Raw genomic sequence first — 14,543 nt, 5'->3', positions numbered from 1 at the left:
ATTTCCATGGTGTTTTACAAGAATTTCACTATTTCTGTTTCACTCAGGTTACAGAAGAGACGAGCAAAATATTACAGGAACTGGGATATTCATGTGAATGTAGGGGACTCATTAATGTCAAAGGAAAGGGAGAACTAAGGACTTACTTTGTGTGTACAGATACAGCCAAATCCCAAGGTATTGGACTGAACTGAGTCTGTAACGAAGTTTGTCAAAATGTATTTTGAGCCACCACTTCCCTTCTGTGAAGTCTTAAAATTTCCTTCCTTATGTAAAGGAGATTATTCCAAACGTATGTGTACTACTAATGGTCCCTCTGCATCTCAAGGTAGGAGAGTGGCTTTAAAAGAAGTCTGAAAATGCCTAGAAGCAATTGTGGACTGCCTGTTTCTGGGATAATTTCAGGATTTTTCTGTAATTGTCTTGCAGCATTTCCTAGTATTTCCTTTCCTACATTCAGGGAGATTAAAGGTCTTAATAGCACACGTAGATGCACTGCTGAACTAATTTCCCAGTTAGAACAGACATTAGGAAAAACTTCCTGACTGTCAGGATAGCGAAGCATTGGAATAAATTGCCTAGGAAGGTTGTGGAATCTCCGTCATTGGAGGTTAAGAACAGGTTAGACAAACACCTGTCAGGAATGGTCTAGTTATTATGTAGTCCTGCCTTGAGTGCAGGGGCTTAGACTTGATGACCTCTTGAGGTCTCTTCCAATCCTATACTTATGATTCCACTGCCTCATTCTTTGTTAGATCTGCTAGCAGTGTTGCACTTGCACTTAAGAAAAAGTGACAGTACATTTGGAACATTGATATATGCATGGTCTTTAGTGCAAAGCTGTTTTCATAACAAAAGACCGCTGAATAAGGGGGCGGGGGGGAGAGATAGACAAGCAAACTACAGTTTAATATATGGTGATTATACTCTAGCTCCTTTTGGAAAGAGTAACTGTGCAATAATTCACATTCCCCTGTCCCTTGATGACTTTTCCACAAACTCATGCCTCCCCCTACATTATGTAAAGCCTTTCTTGATCAGCAGTTGTACAGGAAATGATTTTTGTCTGAAGTTGGTTCAAAATACCGCTATTATGGATACAACCCATGTTGTTCTCTTTACCCTGCTTTTCACTATACCAAGGGACAAACCATATTTCATTTCTTAGATGAGATGAAAACAACTGTTTTAGTATGTACTGGAAGTAAGCCACTTTGACCTTCAGAATTAGTCTTTTGACTTTGAAGAAATCCAGACTATTTCCAGAGAGTGAAAGCCCATTTAGGGATGTGCATGTTGCAGTGAGACAGTAAATGTGAGTATTGCATTCACTGCAATCATGCCCTTTGACGGTGTATATTTATACTGTGTTTTGTGATGACTCGTTTCTGAGTAGCAGCCGTGTTAGTCTGTATTCGCGAAAAGAAAAGGAGAACTTGTAGTTCTCTCATTTGGTTTCCATTGCCTGGATGAGGCCAGTCCCTCAAACTGCTGACTTGTTTCTGAGGCATACAGAATTGCTATCCCAACTTTCTTCTTGTCATTAACAACATTTGCATTTAATATATTAGTCAGGATCTGGTGCTTATGAAGGTGAAGTATAAACTGCATTGGCCAGTCAGGCAGGATACCAACAGCTGATGTGCATACTTCCCTTAACAGATCTTTCAATGCACCTTAATTCTGGCCTGCCAGCTATTCTCCTGCTCAGACCTTCTCTTGACAAGAAACAGCCACTCAGATTGTGTAGTGTTTCTGTGATAAAGGCAAATACAAGACCAATTCTCCCCCCACTCCCCGATTTGTGACCTGAGGCAAACTTGAACCTAGGTGGCACTTCCCCCTTTGACAACCCTTCCAAATTAATCACCTATGCCTGTGTTCTCAGAGCTGTGCATGTTTCTAAACATTTGACATGTCTGATATTTTCAGAAGTTTGTCAATGTTCAAATTTTTCCTTTAAAGTTTATTCAGGTGAGTGTAATTAGCTTTAAATTTTAACTAATAACTTTCTACTATACATAATCATGTCAAGACATACTACTACAAAATTTTGGTTATGGGGAAGATAGTGTCTCAGAAGGATACCACCTGGTGTTCAAGTATAAACATTTATCAGGAAAGGCTTTTTTTTTTTCCTCCATTCCCTGTATATATTGTGACTAGAAAGTGAAGTGGTTAAAATAAATTCAGGTATTTATTTTGTTCAGTATAAAGTGCTATGTTCAAATAATTTATTACACCACACACAAAGCAGCATTTGTTAATATTTCAATTTTAGTATGAGGGCATATGACTCCAAATTGTCTCTTTAACAATCGTTGTTGCCTGCACCACTGCTGTTTTTTAATTACTGTGTAATTTCTTGGAAAGTGCCTGTGTTTCATGACAGGAACAAATCTGAGTAATGTCCTACTGTGGATTAAAAACTTAGTTTTTAAAGCCTTACTGAGGGTGGTTGGTCGAAACTGCTTTTGCTGCAGTCTCCTACAAAAAATAGTATATTAGACAACTTTAGTTTGAGGTTGGCTGTTTCCTTTCTGTCAACAGATTCATAATATATTAACTAGTTTAACACTTAAACTTTGTGCTAATAAAAAAAAGTCAGTGTAATTTAGTATCCTTTTGTATATTTCTGTCAAATAGTTTTCAGTTCCCTATCACTTTTATATTGTTTGTTTGTGATAGACATTTAACAAGCATGAGTTTTGAGATGTTAATTTATTTTGTTTTTATAAGAAGCTTGAAGGCTTCGTTCAGTGGCCTTTGCTACAGTACTTCAGTTTGACAGACCATACTGCCTCAGTATTTTGAATCATGAAGTTTGCTTATGGACAGAGCCAGTTCTGAAATTATGGCACTGTCCACAATAGTGCTAGAGATTTAGATGTAATTAGGATTGTGGAACTAAACCATATCTAACAACACTCTGAACTGCTTTGTATTGCCATTAAAGCTAATATGCTGCTTGGTCTCAATTATGGAAGTGGTGTAAAGTATTTTCAGTAGCTTGTAGCTCTTGGGCTGGATGAAGTAGGGTTGTCTTTCTGCTACCGGTTGTATTTGCTATATGATCTTAAAGGGACATCATCAATTTAAACTCTTCGAAATTTTGTAGAGTATTTAACAGCATTTTTATCCTCAGTTCACCTTGTTATATGAAAGACGCACCCACAGAAACATTGAAAAGTGAGTGTAAGGCCATGAATATTGGCAGGAGGGCGTGCGACACCTTGAGCGACTTAATACTTTTTTAAATGATTAGATTGTGTGCATGAAGGGTCATTTCTTTGGCTAAAGTCTTAAATGGAGCCTTAGCAATACAGAATGCTTTTACCAGAACTGTGAAACTTACCTATTAGGACTTTAAAAACACACAGTCAAGTCTTTAAATACAAAATGCCAATTTATCTAATTTACAGTTGATTGTATACTGTAACTTTTAATGATGGAGTAAGTTATCTACTGCACAGAAAGAACAAAACTTTTTTTTACTTTAAAATAAAGACTTTTCTGAAACTTGCTTGCTTTGTAATTATTTGTTAGAATATAACATCTAAAGCAGATTTCTACATGAGCCTTCATATTTCTTCCTTCCATATTTCATTAACCTGTTATGCAACTTAAGCCTAATTACAACTAGACTCTTCTCTTAAATGCACAGAGTTCAAGATAGAAATCTTCACTTGAAAATATGTAATCATGGTTGATCTTTTGAGAACTGGAGAGTAATTTCTCTAATTTATCCAGAATGGGCTGATGCCTCTATCATCTCCTAATTTAGAGTATCTGCCTAGTGCAATAGAACATGTAGTAACTGCATGTCTAGCCATACAGCATTTCTGGTAGAGCTGTCAGAGTAGAGCACTTGAACGCACCAAAGTAAATTCACACAACCATTTTAACTTCAACCATCTACCAATTCACTTAGATCATGTGCAGCCTATCTCCACTAACTGCATAATTGCTGATTAGGTGCAGTTCAAGCATTTCCTTGTCAACATGGTAGGGGCTGCTGGGAACCTGAGAGGACAAATTGTATTCCCAAAGAAAAGGGGAGTGGAAATAAGAGAAAGGAGCCTGGTTACATTCAAGAGAAGCTGTGGAAGAAAGGGGCTTGGGAAAAATCTGGTGGCTGTGAGAAGGAGTGGGCCCATGATATGCAGTGACAGTGCAAACTTACCTTGGGAAAGGAAATGCTTAATCAGAGTGATGCTGGGGGCCTTGCAGGTCTCACTCATCCTCAACTTAGTCACCAAAGATAGAAGCAAAGTAGACTAAGGATCAGTAGAGAATAGCAGCCATTAAAACAGTACTTTTCTTGTCTTTCTCCTACACCAGTTCAGCTATTCCAACTGAGTTAAAGCTCTCCAGCTTAATTAGCAGGTATTTCCTAGGTGACTATCTGAGCTGGGTCCACAGTCAGGGAGTTTGAAACTTCGAATGGTCAAGCCCTCTTAAAGGTTTATGGAACCTTTTGGCAAGAGATTTGTTAATGTCACTGTTTAACTACCTTACTCAGAAGAGTAATGCATCTTGGCTAGGCATTCTTAACCTATTGTCCTGATAGCTGCAATAATTAGCAGCAACATTATAAAAACTCTAGTTGGTTGAAAGTGATAAACAGAGCAAGGTCATGAAAGAAGCCTAGGCTACGTTTATATAGCATCTTCCACTAATTTATCAAATTTTATCAGCTTCTACTTAGAAAGCTGTATTTCCTTTGCACCCGTAAAGGCTATATACTTACTTAAAAGAAAGTCTGCGTTCAAGTGCGCCAGATCTGAAAGTTAGTAAATGGCTTTGGAATACTGCTGGATAAATAGTGGTATAGACAGATTATGTAGCCACAATTATGTTGGGCCTGAGGCTGTAGATAGCCTGACATATCCCTTGAAAATGATGAGTTAGTCCATCCAAATTCACGATTAGATGTGTATGCATTAGAAGTAACTGACCTCTAACATGAAACCATCATGACCTTTGATTTAGTTTAACGAGTTCCAAAATTTAATAGACAAAATATTTCCTCTAACTCACAATGTACAAATGTTCAGTGAATACATCCTGAACAAAATTTAAATCTAGTTCTTTAATAGGACCAAATACAAATATATAACTTAAAACAACTGAAGTTTCAAATTCCAATTGGACCAGATTCATTTCCACTGAACATGGCAGCCTTTTTAGATTCTTGACAATCTGAAAAAAAGTTATTCCACACAGATTGGTCAGTCCAGTTATCCCATCTGACTTCCCTTAAAGTAGTATATATACACAATCTAATTCCCTTACTACTCCTGAAGTCAATTTCCTGTGTCAGCATGAAACAATTTATGCAGTGAATCCACTTGTATTAAGGAGCTAGTAATTATACTAGGACATATTTCTTGCTCTATTCCTGTTAATTAACCAGATAGGGCATTACTCTTGCAGTGTACATCACTATAAATATCTTTTATAAATGTACTGATCTCAGAAGTATGATTAATTGATGTCAGTTTTTCATTTAAGAAATATGCAAAACTGCTTGAAAAGTTTGCTTCACAATAAAAACTATCAAGAAATGGTTTTACTCTGTCAGTAGCACAGCTTAACTAAAACCTGTTACAAACAAGAGGGATGGCGTGTACGGTATTGTACGCTATAACAGTTTACGCTATTCACTGTTTTTTAAACAAGACTGACCTAAAAATACTAAATGAAATTGAAAAGCTAGCATTTAATGCAGTGTACATGTTGAAACATCTGCTAATTCAAAAGAGTCAGTTTCTGTTGCAGTGTCAATATCCATGTTAAGTTGTATAGCCTAGGCCATAAAAAGGGAGGTATGTATTTAAGGCAAACAAATGCAAAATAGTATAAATACAAACATTGCAGTAGAAAACTTAGTCATTTCATGACTGACTTGCCAACCATAAAATGACATTACTGAGGCTTAAATCTTTAATTCCTGTTCTTTTCACTATTTTCAATATGTGGCGGCTTCATAACTGAGCACCCTTAAATGGAAAGCTTAAAAAAGGAAAAATTCTAATGCATACATGCCAAATTAATATTAAAAATCCTTAAGAGCAGTCAATGCAATTTTTTCTACATGTGTTGTTTTCATCTTCAGTCAGATGCAAAAATCGCAACATACACAGACAGGGAAAACTTTTTTTTACTCTACTAATTTAAGTGGTTGTACCAATTCTGCACACTTTTCTCTAAACAACAAAGTTACCTTTGGGCTGAGAATAATCATGTCAAATTTCCACCCAAGAAGTATTTAAAAAAGGGAGAGAGACCAGCAGCTGGGACTCCACCTTAACTTCTGCAGTTGCTACCAACAATACTACAATGACTTGCAGATGTAGTTTTGCAATGCGTGTCTAAATACACTCTATACTCACCATCTGTTAAATCCACAAAGCTGGCTTCAGTGTCAGGTACAGGAACTGAAATTCCCATTGCTTTTCGGATTCCATACGTGCTTACAATGTCGCCTGGAGTCACTTGTTGCGCAAGTTCTTTTAAATTATTGGTCACTCTCTCCGCTAGAAAGTTAGAATACTGTAAATTAATTTGTGTTTTTACAAATTGCCCAGAAGAGTTGAAGTCTGACTTTCAGCACAGCTGTAAATAATATTTAGCTTTGGTGAATTTGTATTTATATAAAAACTAAATAAGCTCCTATAATAGCAGAGACATCTTACTGTCACTCAGACAGTTAAATCTACTGGCTCTTTGCTTCTCCTGTGTTGCACTTGGCATTGCAGGGGAGCAGATGGGCATTAATCACATAGTAAAGGCACTAGGAACCAGAGAGAGAGAAAATGCAGCATTTTCCTTGCACATTCCAAAACTGTTACTTACCAGCAGATTTTCTGGAGAAAGTGGGGTGAGTTGGAGAAAGGAGGAGGAGATGAAACAGCTCCTTACTAAGACCCCTTTGAGAAGCAACAGAAGCTAGACAGATTTAAAGCACACGGTAATGCTGCTGCAAGCATCATTAACTTGCTCCATATCATAAGGGTCACAATACAAACAGCTGGTGGAAAACCAATGATGAATGACCACGTGGCGCTCAGGGCACTGATCTTTGGGTTTGGGTATTTTGCCTTTGGTTCTCAATCCTGCATGTGAACAAGAGGCCACGGCTATTGCCCCTTTTCACTTTAAATGCAGTAGTTCTCAGATCCCACAGCTGTAAAGTACATCACATCAGCTATTTTTTTCCCCCTCAGGAAAGGGAGGATTTGGTCTACTTTAGACTTGCATGGAATTGGTAAGATGTATGTGGCTAATGGAAGAGGAAATGCACTACGAGAATGCACAAGAGCTAGAAGCCTCTCAAACTGGCATGACGTTTTAGAATTAAGCTATAATTCACAAATATTTAGTTGACCTTAGCTGACAAACAGAACACTTCACATTGTACAACTGTTTAGATACATCGCACACAATCACTCAAGAAGGCAGTTACTTTTACAGATTAGTAATTTCCAAATAGGGAAATGAAGCAGAGAGGAAGCTTGCTTTAAGGCAATATCAAAGTTTGGATTAGTACCCAGGCCCTCTATTTTGTGCTTATAGCACACTGAGAATTTCACACTAAAATAACTCAATCCTCAGATGTACAAGGCTTTAATAGTCACCATAAGCAACTAAAAGTTAGAGTTCTATCATAACTTGTTAACATCCAACAATCCAAGGTGGTGCACTGCATATCAATTACTATCTCAGCTGAAGGAGCTGGAATGCCACTGTCTGAGACAGTTATTCAGAAAGAAAATCAAACAGAAGCCACCTGATTCATGTGCTCCTTGGCCAGAATTGACAAGTGGGGCCTCCAGTTGTTCTGACTGTCCTATTTTAACACAACACTCAACAAATTCACCTCCAGTTTCACACTAAAGATAACAGTTTAACCAAAAAGTCACTCTTAACAACCTTCACCCAATGTACAAATTTACTAGGAAGTTCTTAACCTGTAATAACTTTATACAAATTCCAACTGACCTAATTGTTTTCTAAACATCAATTAAATGTTATACTCACCCAGATGCATTTCTTTGTAAGATGGACCCAAAAGACAAATCATATTGGGAGGTGGTTTTGTACTCAGTCGTTCATTTTGAGCATCTTGGAGCTCTCTGAGTAACTTTGTGGTTTCATCAAGTTTCTTCTGGAAGATTTCAGCCTCTGATTGATAGAAAAGCCCGTGTCAGTGAAAGGAGGAGATTATATATATATATAGAGAGAGAGAGAGAGACAGACAGACACACACACACACACACACGCTACAGCAAACCAATTACAGGATAATACAAAATACAATGTGCCCAAAAATAGCACTTGCTTTCCTAATTGCAATAGATTACTCACCTTCAGAGTCAAATTCCTCTACATGAATTCCAAAATTTGTTACTGCTTTCAGTGCTGTAAGCCTATCATTACTAGAGTCCAACTTGTTGGCCGCATCTGTTTCTATAATCTGCAAATAAGTGTTTAAATGAAGTTTTTAAAAAATGCTTTTGCAGTCGCCTTCATGTATGCACAAGTGCCTCAGCTGGCACGTGACCAGGATTCATCACCTAATTTGGTCTGCTGGTTGTATCAGTAGCTTTCCCGGCTTGGGCTGGGTACTGACTGGGAGTGCAACAACACAAACGCTGATGCATGCCACCGCTTTTGCAGTGTGTAAATTAGAAAACTGTCAGATATTGGGGGACTGACTAATTTAGATTTACCCCATTTGTTCTTCACTTCAAAGCAACAACAATCTTTTACTGTTCTATAGTTAACTATTCCATCCCATTTATGTATTTTCAGAGTTGCAAGTATCCAGAGCTCTGGGCACACACATAAAAGTAATGTAACAAACATACAAATTATGACCAGCCTCCAAATATAAACTCCTCCTGAAACCATCCCAAACCAGGACTCTCCCACAACCCGCATTCCCCCCCAAAAGCCATTAAGCAAATAAGCTGAAGATCAAACAATTTGGGCTCTGGAGCACCAAAAGAAGATGAAATTCCAAAGTACAGTCCATTCGCTGAAAATACTGGCTCCAGCTCCCTCCCAACTGAACATCGGGTGCTGAGTTAATTGGTTCAGTAACACAAGACGACAGGCAATTTGAGATAACCAGGCCCTATGCAATGTGGGGCACTGGAGGTTTAAAATCTGTTTCTTAAATGACACAAGTTGTACAAAATTACTGTAGTATGTTACAGGTACCGGAAAATATTGATTCCTGTAATCAAAGTTCTGAATGACACACAATAACAAATATAAACTGTTATATACAAAATATAAAATGTACATGTCTCATTCTGTGCATTGTAAACGTGGAAGATTTTACTTAAGAATAAATGCTTCAGGTTTTTTTGTCACACAGATTGATATCAAAACCAATCAGATCTACATTCTGATGTGAGATTTACCTTTTGGACTTTATCCTCACAACTTGGAATACAAAACAGTTACAAAAAAAGCATGCAGTTTTGAATGGTGGTACACAACATCTGTTTATATAACTGCACACATTTCTCCAGCTTTAAGCTATTTTGCAGTTAGGAGCAATGTTCCCTCTAATTTTTGACAGGCTGTGTGCGCAAAAAATTTCTTCTGAGCAAATTTTTGTGCACGCAGGGTTTAGGTTCACACGCACAGCTTAGAGGGAACAGTGGTTAGGGGTTAAAAATGCCTTTTGGAGTAGCTGCTTGGAAAAAGATAGAAAATATCACCTCCACATCTTTTGTTGTATCGCTTCTCCCATGCTGACCTTCTGCATCCACCATTGGCTGAAATTATGAGAAAGTATTTAGTATGACATTTAAAATGAGTTCCTATTTTAAAGTACAAAGCAAAACCAGAACCTTACAGTGGGATATTCACAAATGGAAGGAGACAAAACAGTGTTATGGGTTTTCATTGGTAACAAAAACTACACAGCAGTTTTTAACGGACAGAACATTCCTTATATTTGTCTTGTACAAGAAATTAGCAGTAAGGGGTTTTCCTTCTATTAAGTTGTTTGGACCAGGCTAGTGCAATTACTATAATGACAACCACTTCAGTAAATATTGCAAAATGCCTTCCATTATCCTTTTTGCAAAGGTTTCCTTTTTGAACCAAAATTTTCAAATTTTCTTTGCATGCATGAAAGTTTTTTGTTTTGGGGGTTTTTTTGTGGAAAATTCCTTTCTAAGTTAGAGACTGAAACACATGTTCTAATCATATTTTTCTTTAAGTCTAAAGCAAAAGTGACTGAATCCTGTAAGTGGTCCTGAGATAATGACAAAGCCTTGGCTGGGATGATTTGATTGGGGACTGGTCCTGCTTTGAGCAGGGGGTTGGACTAGATGACCTCCTGAGGTCCCTTCCAACCCTGATATTCTATGATTCTATGATTCTAATGTCTCTGGGGTTAAAGAAAAAATTAAAACTAAATAAATAGTACTTCTGGGCAGAGGTTCACTGCCCAGTGTCCATGAGTATGAAACTGACTAATTTGCAGCCAAAAATTATCTTCAGTCATAAGGGCAGCCAACAGTTTTTCAAATTAATATTTCAGAGCTATGAACTCCCCATTCCTTTCAATGGTGTGAAACTCTAAAACCTAATACTTTAAAAATGGGAACATAGTTAACTAGACCGATTATTTTATTTAAAAAGGCTTTCAGCTCACTCTGGGACTGTGGGCAGCATTTTGTTACCACACTTCCTTCCTGCCAAATCAGCCCTTCTGCTTGGTGAGAACATTCAGCATGAGCACTTGCTAAAACTTCACAGGGATCAAGGAGGATTAGATGGGTAAATAACTAAGTATTTAATTAGCAGAATAATAATACCCTACCCTTTTATTCACCTCCGGAAAGACTCATTCTCCTAGGCTAATCAGATGGGCTGCTGCTAAGGGTACACTAAACTTTTAATGGAAATTGAGCAAAAACCTCCTGCTCCCAAAAATGCAAAACTTTACTCCCTTACCAGTAAAAACAAAAGAAAATTGTGGGCCGACTCTACAGAGACCATTACAGTAGGGAGGGGGAAAGGACTTGGTTCATTTTGCAAGTTTTCACTTTGTTACTGAACTTGAGGGCCAGATTGTCTCCTAGGTTGGAAAGAAGAAGAAAAAAAAGCACAAGGAACAAAAGACATGCCACTCAATTTCCACCTCAACCTTTAATCAAGAGAAGGTGAACCTATCAGTGGGGTCAATTCCTGACTCTGCTAATACCATTGGTTCTAGGGCACAATGCCAGAATGAACAGCAGTCTGAGAGTCCTTCCTGTCTGCAGAGCTGAATACCCCCAGAAGAGCTTCACTAGATCTGGGGATGCACCACAATCAGATCCATTATCCTGCTTATGGAAATGGAAGTGACAGTGATCTAGTCCTATATTTTCCTATTCTAAAGACACAGTTGTCATAATATAAAGCTGTGATGATGGCTAGTTAAACCCTGCAAAAAACTGTTTCCAGCCATTCACCAACAGCAAAGGCAAGAATCCTCTCCTCCCATTCATCTCAGAGGTTTGTGCTTAACTGTGACTATTTAAATATTATAAGGAAAGGACAATCTTTTTTTCTTTAGAAAAGTAGAATTTAAATTCATTAATAGTTACATCAATGCAACATTAGGGCTCAAAGTTACAAAAGGAGAATGCACTTCCTGCATGTTATGACATACATTAAATACGTTCAACTGTCCATTTGCAAAGCAACAGTTGCACATCTGTACTATTTCAAACATGGCCTAAGTTAACATTGTTACAGGAGCCTTCCCTTCTGCATTTCCTGGCTTTTATTTTAACTGTCTGACTTAATGCTGCATTAGATCTTGTATAAAAATTGTGTTTGGAATGACTGCATACAAGTGGCAAAATACACAGTGTGTTTTGCTTGTGCTATAGTTCACAGAAGAGCAAGTTTAGTTTAAGTCATTGGCTTTTTGTACTTTCTCTCTGTAAAGCCAGGTTCACCTTAGTATCATGAATTGAATCACACAGACAGAGGGACGAATAAAACTAGAACGGTAAGTTGTCAAAGCATCTAGAACTCCTCTAATGCCTTTTCTATATGTCCTAATGATCAATTTTTAAAGTTCTAAACATCATGGGAAGAGACGAGAACCATATTGTATATTTAATGATCAGCTAGCAGGCTCAGTTCTTCAAAAGTTGTTATGCATACAGAACAGACTATACCTCTGCTTGGTGCCCATCTTCTGCACTCAGGAACTATTCTGCTTATGGTAAGTTACTACTACTTATAAAAATTAAGTTTGAAAATGATCACCTGCAGAGTTTCAACTGTTCACTGTGGAATTATTTATTTAAAAAAGTAATTGACAAGTCTTGTGTCAATTTATGCTATGAAGCCATGTTTTATGAGTATGCACTCTGTCCATCATGTGGTTTTATATAAAGTTGGGTAATAGTTACATACTATAAGGTTATAAAAGTTACTGCGTAAAACAATACATAAGGCTGAATCAATTTTTGCAAATCAAGCTGGCATAACTGCATTTTTGCCTTTGGAAAGCAGTCAGTGTTTGCTACTCTCTCTTTCCAGCTTTTTTTGCTACAACTATCTTCTGGAAAACCATACCAGTTGTCAAACTTTTGAGATTTGCTTCAGAACATGAGTCTAATTGCACAGTCAGTCAACTTCCTGCTTCAATCTACTTAAGTGACTTTGCTGGACAATACCCCCAACTATTACAGTAACTATTGGGGGTAACAGTTGACTGTTTTTCCCTCCCAGTGTTCTCTATAACAAAGAGTTTAAAAATGCAAAAGCATAACTAGAGGTATATGAAATGATCTGAAAGTGAATTTCTTACATCAAATTATATTCTCGGCTTCACTTTCAGTGGAGAATGAAAACCAAATTAAAACATTTCATTCAGTCTATGAATTGTTTTTGAAAAGATTAAATCTTTTAATAATTGTAACTCATTGCCTATAATGGGATGTGTTGTGGGGACCAATGGGAAACTCCCAAGCCCTGAATATGTAGGGTTTTGTTCCAAGGACTTGTGTATGAATGTATGAGAAAATATCCTTTCTGATCTTGAAAGGCAGAAAACTTGAAGCTACTCGAGGTGAAGTCCTTTATTTAATCCTTAAATCAAACAGTTTGACAATTGCAACAGCAACATCCAACCCCCAAAAAATCTGCACCATATCCTGGCAGAACTAATTTAAGGCCTTATCTAGCCTAGGACAATAGATCATATTTAACAATGGGTTAACAAACATGTTTTAACAGTTAGGACATACAGGGTTTAACACATTTCAAAACCCATTCATTTGTCAATCATCGACTTGAGGGTGGACGCATGTTAATTAAAACGTGATAGGATCTAACTAGACTAGGAAAATGGGTCATGTTCAAAAACATATTAGCTAAGAGTTAGAAATGCCAGTTTCTAAATCACATCAGCCCAACTGGCTTCAGAACTTTTAATTTTCGTTCTCTTCTAGAGATAAACCAAGCACTAGAAAGTTCCCAAATCACAATTCTTACCGTTTCTAGTTCTTTCAGAGATCTAGAATATCCCCCTTTAGTTAAAACATCCAGCAAACCATCAGCCATTACACATGGGTAGTCTTGAGACTTTGCCAAAAAATTCTGAATACTGAAAGGTAATTACAAAGAAATCAATTTCACATCAAGCATGGATGACAGAAAAAAACCTGTAAATGGTTAGTATGTCAAACCACTATATTGAACTTTGAAAATGCTGATATTAGAAGACTGGCAAGGGATTCAGTCTAATAGGTTTTTACTTTTTGTTTAAATAGCCAAGGCTTTTGTGGCCTGTGGACTAACTTAGAGTCCCAATGTAGCCTACAATGCAACTGAATAGTGCTTTAAGCAGCAAGTTCTCAAACTGCAATTAGTTTTGCATGTTTGATATTCATTATTGCTATTGCACTTGTTTAAACAATTCAGGTATTTGAAATGAGCTATATCATGGAGTATTAACAACACTAGAAAGTTTTCTAATTTTCTTTCAGGAGATGCTTCTAAAGCACATCAAGACAAGGGTGTATTCATAACTGTATCAAATAAATGCTCATGGAGTAGAGGCATTAGAATTGAGGGTGGTTATAAAAGACGTGAGACAATTAGTAATTTTGCTCAGTATAATAAATCTGATCATCATTTCAAGCACTATATACATTATATTTGAAACTGAAGTTTGTGTAGCACTGAGATGTTCCATAGCTACCACCATGGTTCATGAACTGACATTTGACACCAGTAGTAAAGGTGCCTCATGTCTAACACAATAAAATCAGCTCCTTAGAAGTAATAAAAAGTACTCTAACTAAACATCCATAGCCATCAACACTAGTCTTCAGTTTCTGAACGGTATTAAAGCAGGATGGCACACTTTCTAAGATTTCAAAAACGCAATGGTTTCACCAGGGAAATAACTGCAGTGGAGTGTATTTTCATTTTTTATGAACATCTTTGTACACTAAGCAACTATCTAGGGACTTCTACCAAGCATATCACCATTGCATCTGAGTGCA

General features: G+C 37.2%; 2 protein-coding genes across 8 annotated transcripts in view; one reads left to right on the top strand and one right to left on the bottom strand.

Annotated features, from left to right (window-relative positions):
* Positions 1–3,523, top strand: part of ADCY7 (adenylate cyclase 7) — a 126,972-nt gene extending 123,449 nt beyond the window's left edge. For all 6 annotated transcript variants that reach the window (XM_043526569.1, XM_037877973.2, XM_037877974.2 and 3 more), the window contains one exon: positions 48–3,523. In XM_043526569.1, coding sequence (XP_043382504.1) covers positions 48–194 — 147 coding nt within the window. In that variant the 3' untranslated portion in view covers positions 195–3,523. The remainder of the gene's footprint in view (positions 1–47) is intronic.
* Positions 3,524–4,987: 1,464 nt separating this feature from the next.
* BRD7 (bromodomain containing 7) overlaps positions 4,988–14,543 on the bottom strand; it is a 31,634-nt gene continuing 22,078 nt past the window's right edge. Inside the window, exons 12-17 of one of the 2 annotated variants that reach the window (XM_037877975.2) lie at positions 13,528–13,639; positions 9,738–9,794; positions 8,371–8,479; positions 8,044–8,187; positions 6,396–6,539; positions 4,988–5,202 (exon numbers count right to left, since the gene is read on the bottom strand). In XM_037877975.2, coding sequence (XP_037733903.1) covers positions 5,138–5,202; positions 6,396–6,539; positions 8,044–8,187; positions 8,371–8,479; positions 9,738–9,794; positions 13,528–13,639 — 631 coding nt within the window. In that variant the 3' untranslated portion in view covers positions 4,988–5,137. Of the gene's footprint in view, positions 5,203–6,395; positions 6,540–8,043; positions 8,188–8,370; positions 8,480–9,737; positions 9,795–13,527; positions 13,640–14,543 lie in introns of those variants that run through there. The other variant, XR_005222265.2, reaches the window with a different exon arrangement.

The sequence above is a fragment of the Chelonia mydas genome, chromosome 12 (genome assembly GCF_015237465.2).
Source record: "Chelonia mydas isolate rCheMyd1 chromosome 12, rCheMyd1.pri.v2, whole genome shotgun sequence".
In the NCBI taxonomy this organism is placed as follows: Eukaryota; Metazoa; Chordata; order Testudines; family Cheloniidae; genus Chelonia; species Chelonia mydas.
The sequence above is the reverse complement of the archived record's forward strand: the minus strand, read 5'-3'. Positions and strand labels throughout refer to the sequence as shown.